We start from the raw sequence: 6673 nt of genomic DNA, 5'->3' as shown, positions 1-6673 counted from the left end.
GGCAATCCGCGGGGTGCCTCCTTCCCCTCCTGCGTTCACGGGGAGAGAAACGGGACCATCTGAGCCTAGAAGGCCACCACCCACTTTTGCTCGGAGGTCTAGGTCATAACCTTCACTTGAGGACGCCAGAGTGGCCTCACTCACTGACACTGTCCAAGGCCCCAGCATCATGGACAAGTCCCATTTCCCCAAAGATGGTTGTGGTCTAAGCCGTCCAGCAAAAACAGGGGCAGTTCCACATTTTTCTCTGTCAAGAGTTTTAGGGCTGCGAGTTTCGTTGGAACGGAGAGGCGGGAAGGCTGGAAGCACTCTGTTTTGACTCTGGCTTTGACTTTATAGTATACTGGAAAGACAGAGACATATGAAATGGAACTTTTACAAAGCGTACGTGGTTGGGGATGAGGTGAAGGGCGGGGGTTAGGGTTCTGGAAATCAGTGGTCTTGACACGCCTACCCCTGACTAAGAATTTCCTGCAAAGAGTTAAAAGTCTTCCTAATACGAAGAGATGTAAAATCGCGTTGCCTGTGCTCCCAAAACGAAGACTCAGGATTCGGGGTCTTCAGGTTGCCCCATTCAGAGGCGAGCGCAGGGTTCAGGCACCGGCCGGGATCCAGGACCACGCTCCTGCGCGCAGCGGATCGCGACCACCCCTACTACCCTCCGCCCTGCCCGCTCCCTACCCCGGGCCGCGGGGGCGCGCGGACCGCCCGCCACCCAACCCGGGCCGCAGGGGGCGGGCCCGGGGGCGGGGCGGAGCCATGCGAGGAGGGGCGGGGCGAGGAGGGGCTGGCACGCCTGCGGCTCCGGCTCTGAGGAGACGGCGGGCGGCGCTAGAGGGAGCTGCTCGCTGCACCGCCTCCGCCGCGCCGGCCCTCAGCGCCAGCTGCCCGAAGCGCCGCCCCAGCCCGCGCCGCCGCGATGGCGGAGGACAGCGAGTCCGCGGCCAGCCAGCAGAGCCTGGAGCTGGACGACCAGGACACGTGCGGGATCGACGGGGACAATGAGGAGGAGACGGAGCACGCCAAGGGGTAGGCGCGCCCGGGGCTCCTCGCGGGCGCCGGCTCCGGGGCGCGGCGGCCGCACCGCTGAGCGGCGGGCGGCCCCCCGCGTGGCTTTCGCGGGGCTCACGGGCGGCGGGAGGTCCGGGGGGCGCGTCTCGCTCGCGGAGCCGCGCGGCGGAGGCGAGGCCCCGGGTGGGCGGGGAGGCGCGGGGACCCGCCACGCCGCTGTCACCTGCCGCGCGGCCCGCCGGCCCTCGCGCGTTCCCATCCCGGCAGGCGTGAGACTCGGTGACACCGAGGGGGGCGCGGCGCCCTTCCCTTTGTGGCGGCCTGGCCGGTGGGAAGTGGTCCTCCTCTCTCCGCTCCTTGTCATCCTCTCCTGAAGTCCTCCCACCCCTCCCCCAGCCGCCACCACCACCGGGAGAAAAGAGTCGCTGATGGCGGGGAGCGGCTTGAGATTCGCCCCTGCCCGTTTCGGCGCCGCTGGCGGGGAGCTGCGGAAAGTTGTGCCGCCCCGGCCGCCCCGCCCCGCGCCGGGCCGGGCCGGGGGCGCCGGGGGTCCCGGCCAGGCTCCTGGGGACGCGCAGGTTCGCCGCCGCCGAGCGGGTCCCATCTCTAGAAGTGGGTCAGCATCTCTAGAAGCGGGTCCGACCTTGATTTCAGCTCAGTCTTGGGGAGCAGCTCCCGCCGACCGGACCCGATCCTGCTTGCTGGTTGATGTCCAGAGCCATGCGTTTTAACACCTGATCAGGTTTCTTCCTCCTTTAACTGGCTCATTTTCTCCCTCGCAGACTTGATTTGCTCTCCGGTTGGAGAAAAGATTGCTTCCGGTGGGGGGGGGAGGGTATTGAAGTTCTGTTTTTGTAGGTAGAGGAGGTCATTTTAAATGCTGCCTGGGGTTTACGTTACCCTTTTACCCAGTTGAATGCGAACTATGAGCTGGCACCGAGCACTCATCCCCTTAGAAGTGAGATTTTACAAACCATGGTGACCGGGGAAGAAGTGGGTCAGCTTAAAAACATGATAGGGAGGCCGTAGTCACAGATGGCTTATTTATTCAGTTCATAGAGAGGATTCTTTAAATGATTGATGATTTAAAGTGTAAAGTATTTGCATTCTGTTTAACGTCTGCTTGAAGATTTGTTTAAGAAAGGAACTTTGAGCTTTAATGTGTTATAAAATATTAAAAGATCAAGAAAAAGAAAAGCTGACTAAATGTATCTTTCATTGGCATGAATATTTTTCAGTGGCAGCTGCAAGTACAGAATGTTATCAGTCTGGTCTAGAATGTTTTTTTTTTAAGAGAGGAAAGGAAATTCTGCAGACATCTGAGCTCGACTTCTGTTTGTGCAGTGATAGAAATTTGTCTGTGATAGATAGCTAAATATAGATATGTTATTGAAACAGTGGCCCTGGTGCCAGCAGTGGGCCCAGATGCAAATATGTTGCATTACCCAAAAAACTTCAGCTCCTGTCTTTCTGGCAAAGGCCCTGGACGTCTGCCTTCTCCACTGTAATGTCTGTTTGTTGTTCTTCATCCTTTGGAAGGTTTGATTATGTACTTCTTTGCTTATACAGTCAAGAATGTCCATGGTACAGAGAATTACTCATCTGTGTACCCATTGATCAGGACCTGCCCCCGGGAACCTTGCAGGAGGCTGTGCGAAGTTCCCAGATTAGCACCCAGAAGCATCTCCATGCCTTCTTCAGGCATTTTCAGTTTTGTACATGGGCACATTAATTATATGTTAGCACAGTTACTCAAAATTAGAGCTGGTCAGTGGACTGAAAGGTTTCCACCAAGAACAGATAACATGATTTCAGGTTCTAGAAGGAAGAAATGGTTGTAATGGGTTTATTGTAGTCTATTAAAATGTAAGGAGATTAGTGAAAATCCAAGTTGCTGTGCTAGTTGGACTGCTTTTCTGGATTCTTAAGTAGCTCAAGTTTGTAAATGTTAAAATTTGAAAGACTCCTCTTTTTGACACCTGGCCTCTTCATTCCACCAGTTTAATCAGGTAACAAATAATGAGGCTTTGGAGGAATGGGTATGTACACACTTTACCTTTTAAAGGTGAGTTATCACTTTGAGGCCACTAGGTATGGGTCAGTGCACAAAGCAGTCATTTACTAAATAGTACCCTTGTGGCCTATAAGAATTAATTCACCCACACTATTGGGTATAATGTATTTACTGGCTGTCTTAGACATATTAAAACTGGAGCCTCAGGGAAAAAGAAATTACCAAATTAGACTCTTTTGTTCGCACAATGTAAATACTACTGTGTATGCTTTTCTTCCATTTTTGTAGAATTTTATTTTATGAATTAAAACAGGTATTTCATTTTGTGGATAATGCCAGAAGTCCATAAATGAAATATGACTTTTGTTCAGTTAAAAGCAATGGCTGACATATTATAAAATACTTGCATCTCACTATCTCTGTATCTTATTTTTTGTGGAAAATGTGCTCTTCGTTTAACTTTTTGGTCCACCCAAGTATGAAAGTGGCACACCACTACCCAGATTTCATGAATTCCAAAAATCATGGGGGAGGGCAGGGATTGTCCATTTTAATTAGCAAGACTAAATTCAAAAAAGTGTAGCTTTATTATCTTCAAACAATATGCGGCAATTAGAAGTAGACCAACAGAGGATTACCGAGAAACATGCTTTAAATATTGCTTGAGCACATGATTTACAGTTAGGGGAAGTGTGTCTTTGTAAAGCGTTTGAGGGAACTTGAAAACTTTAAAGCATATTAAAAGTTCTAAGGTAGGACTGGCGGTCCAGTGGTTAGAATTCTGCACTTCTACTGCAGGAGACACGGGTTCGATCCCTAGTCAGGAAACTAAGGTCCTGACTGCTGCGCAGCGTGCCCCCCCCACCCCAAAATGTTCTAAGGTAATCTGTCTACATAGGTAAGAATTACCTTCACCTGTCTTCTTCTCCTTGCCCCGTTGATCTGCGTCTTCTCCGTTTGTAAAATAGAGTGGGTCCTGGTCTTTATCTCTTAGCCTGCCTACCCCACGTTAAGCATAGTTACTGCCCCGTGCCGGAAACGGGAGCACACAGTTGGCCCTACGTGAAATTAGCATTCAAGTTGGCAAATCTCTCTCCTTGCTTTACCAACGCTGGCTTGCAGAATGCATAGTTCCTGGATGAACTGATGTGTGTCATCTCCTTTTCACGCAGAGAGCCTTGCCCTCATTATTCACTGAGGTGAATAGAGACAGCTACCAAGAATATTTACATAGGGAATAAAATAAGCATATATGAAGGTGCCTATGTTGGCAGATAAATGACCAAATTATTCCCTGGGGTAGATCTGAAATAGTTTTGGTATTTGAGGGATATTCCCAGACCTTTTAAATAAGTTATTTTTCTTAGAAAAATTAAAGATCTGGTATTTGGGAAAGATTAAAATTAAAACTTTGGAATTCTTTGAACAGAGACCCTAACCTCTCTTTTCTTACCCCCAATTTAAAGAGGAAAAATGGAAGTTATTCTGTGTGCACTGTGTTGTTAGTTCTGATTTTATCTGTTGTTGAGATGGGCGGTGGGAACTTCTCCTTAGTCAACTGTAGAGTTGGTGGGAAGATGCAAAAAATTACTGTAACTCTCCAGAGATTTTTCTTGTCCTGGAAAACTTAAGGGCTAATTCAGAGCTGCTTCTCTGAAACGTGATCTGTTATCAATAGTATAAAAATCTAAATGGAAGGGTGAGCTAACAGCCTTTGCCCAAGCAACCTCCCAATTTAGGGAATGACATTTAAAAGTATTAAATGTCGGTTCAGGCTTAACATCTGAAAGGGTGACATCACCCTGAGGCCCAGAACAAACTTCTTGCAGAGCTTGGCTAAACTCTAGAAAGTCTCCAAGTATAGGCCACCTACTGTGCCATCTTGAAATTGTTTATTAACCTGAGTGTACACAGTAGATATTTACGAGTTCGAGTTAGTTACTGGGTTAACCCTGGGGTTGGAACCAGGTTCTGTACCAAGTTCAAGAAAGAGGTTGGTTGGTTGGTTTGCGGTTACTCCCATTGAAAATATGTAAATGACTTTTACTCATTGTCCTGTAAAATATGCTTATTAAAAATGCAAACAGGGCTTCCCAGGTAGCTCAGTGGTTGAGAGTCCGCCTGCAGATGCAGGGGACGCGGGTTCGTGCCCCGGTCCGGGAAGATCCCACATGCCGCCGAGCGGCTGGGCCCGTGAGCCATGGCCGCTGAGCCTGCACGTCCAGAGCCTGTGCTCTGCAACGGGAGAGGCCACAATAGTGAGAGGCCCACATACTGAAAAAAAAAAAAAAAAATGCAAACAGTAAAGTATATGGAGAGTAAAAGCCCCCATCATCTCATTTCTAAGAGCTACCACTATTGACAGTGTAATCAAGTCAGACTTATTTATATTTATATACATATATATACACCTACACACATATTTACATAAATAAGGTCGTACTTTATACACAGACGCTTTTGTTATCTATTACTTTCCACTGGCAATTTGCATTTATATTTATCTGTTTATATGTATATATAAATGTATATTCAGCATAAATAGGATCATACTTTACATAGACTCATATTACGTTGTATTTTGCACTGACTGTGAGTGTTGTCTGCTAGACCTTTCTGCGGTGATGGAAATGTCCAATACAGAGGTCAATGGCCACTTGTGACCAGTGTGACTTAGGAGACGACTTTTAAATTTTATTCATTTTTAATTCATTTAAATTTAATAGCCCCATGTGGGTCATGGCCATTGTGTTGGACAGCTCAGATCATATCCTGCCTTTGAATTTTTTAAGCCTTCTTGGTACTCAAAATATTTCCTTATTCTTTTCTTGTGTTTTGCAGAATATGTCAAGTTTCCATTCTTCCTTTTTTTTTTTCTCCTTCTAGTGGTTCAGGAGCTCTATATCCTATTTTTCTTCTTCTAGGAATTATCATTAACGTTCAAGCAAGCTTGTTTTTTTTCTGTATTTCTCTATCAATGTCAAAAATTAACCAGTGTCCAAAATATTCTGTGTACTACCAAACAAGACAAACCATGTAGGATGTTTGGATTTCTCCTTCCTTTACATGTCCTAGATTTTGTTGAAATAATCTGAAATTTCAATTCCGTGTGCCTTCTTTTATTTTTGCCCTTATGTCATATTAAAGCTTTTTCTTAACTATTAACATTACAGTCACATCCATAGTATCAAAAACTTCTTAAACTTTCCTGACTGCATTACTGTTTTCATTGCTTACCACTATTTCTTATAAACTACACCCCCTCCTTTTCTTCTTTGATTATTTTCTCCCTTAATTTTTTTATTAGAGTAGGTGGATGATATATTTTCTAACTTCTTATATGTCTGGAGATGCCTCTTTTTGCTCTCACGCATGAACCAGAGTCTGGGTGTAAGTGTAATTCTGTGATAATCGTTTTCCTTCAAACTCCAGAAACATTGTTTTATTATCTTCTAGCATTCTAGCATTTAGTGGAACAGATGTTTCTCTGCCAGTCTCTTCTCTTTCTTTTATAGGTAGCTGTATTCTTTTTCTTTGTTTTGACTTGTTTTTAGTCTAGAAGCTGGTAGGATTTTTCTTCCAATTTTCCTAAAACTCAAGTGTTTCCACATCCTTTAACCTTCCAGGATCACTTTTTTCTTTAATATC

General features: G+C 46.3%; 1 protein-coding gene across 2 annotated transcripts in view; it reads left to right on the top strand.

Moving 5' to 3' along the window:
• The first annotated feature begins 847 nt into the window (after positions 1 to 847).
• The window catches only part of NMT2 (N-myristoyltransferase 2), a 57303-nt gene continuing 51477 nt past the window's right edge, over positions 848 to 6673 (top strand). For both annotated transcript variants that reach the window (XM_082845726.1, XM_082845727.1), the window contains exon 1: positions 848 to 1029. In XM_082845726.1, coding sequence (XP_082701852.1) covers positions 920 to 1029 — 110 coding nt within the window. In that variant the 5' untranslated portion in view covers positions 848 to 919. The remainder of the gene's footprint in view (positions 1030 to 6673) is intronic.

The sequence above is a fragment of the Leucopleurus acutus genome (genome assembly GCF_964270905.1).
Source record: "Leucopleurus acutus genome assembly, chromosome: 1".
Taxonomy (NCBI): Eukaryota; Metazoa; Chordata; class Mammalia; order Artiodactyla; family Delphinidae; genus Leucopleurus; species Leucopleurus acutus.
This window is presented reverse-complemented; position numbering and strand designations above follow the sequence as displayed.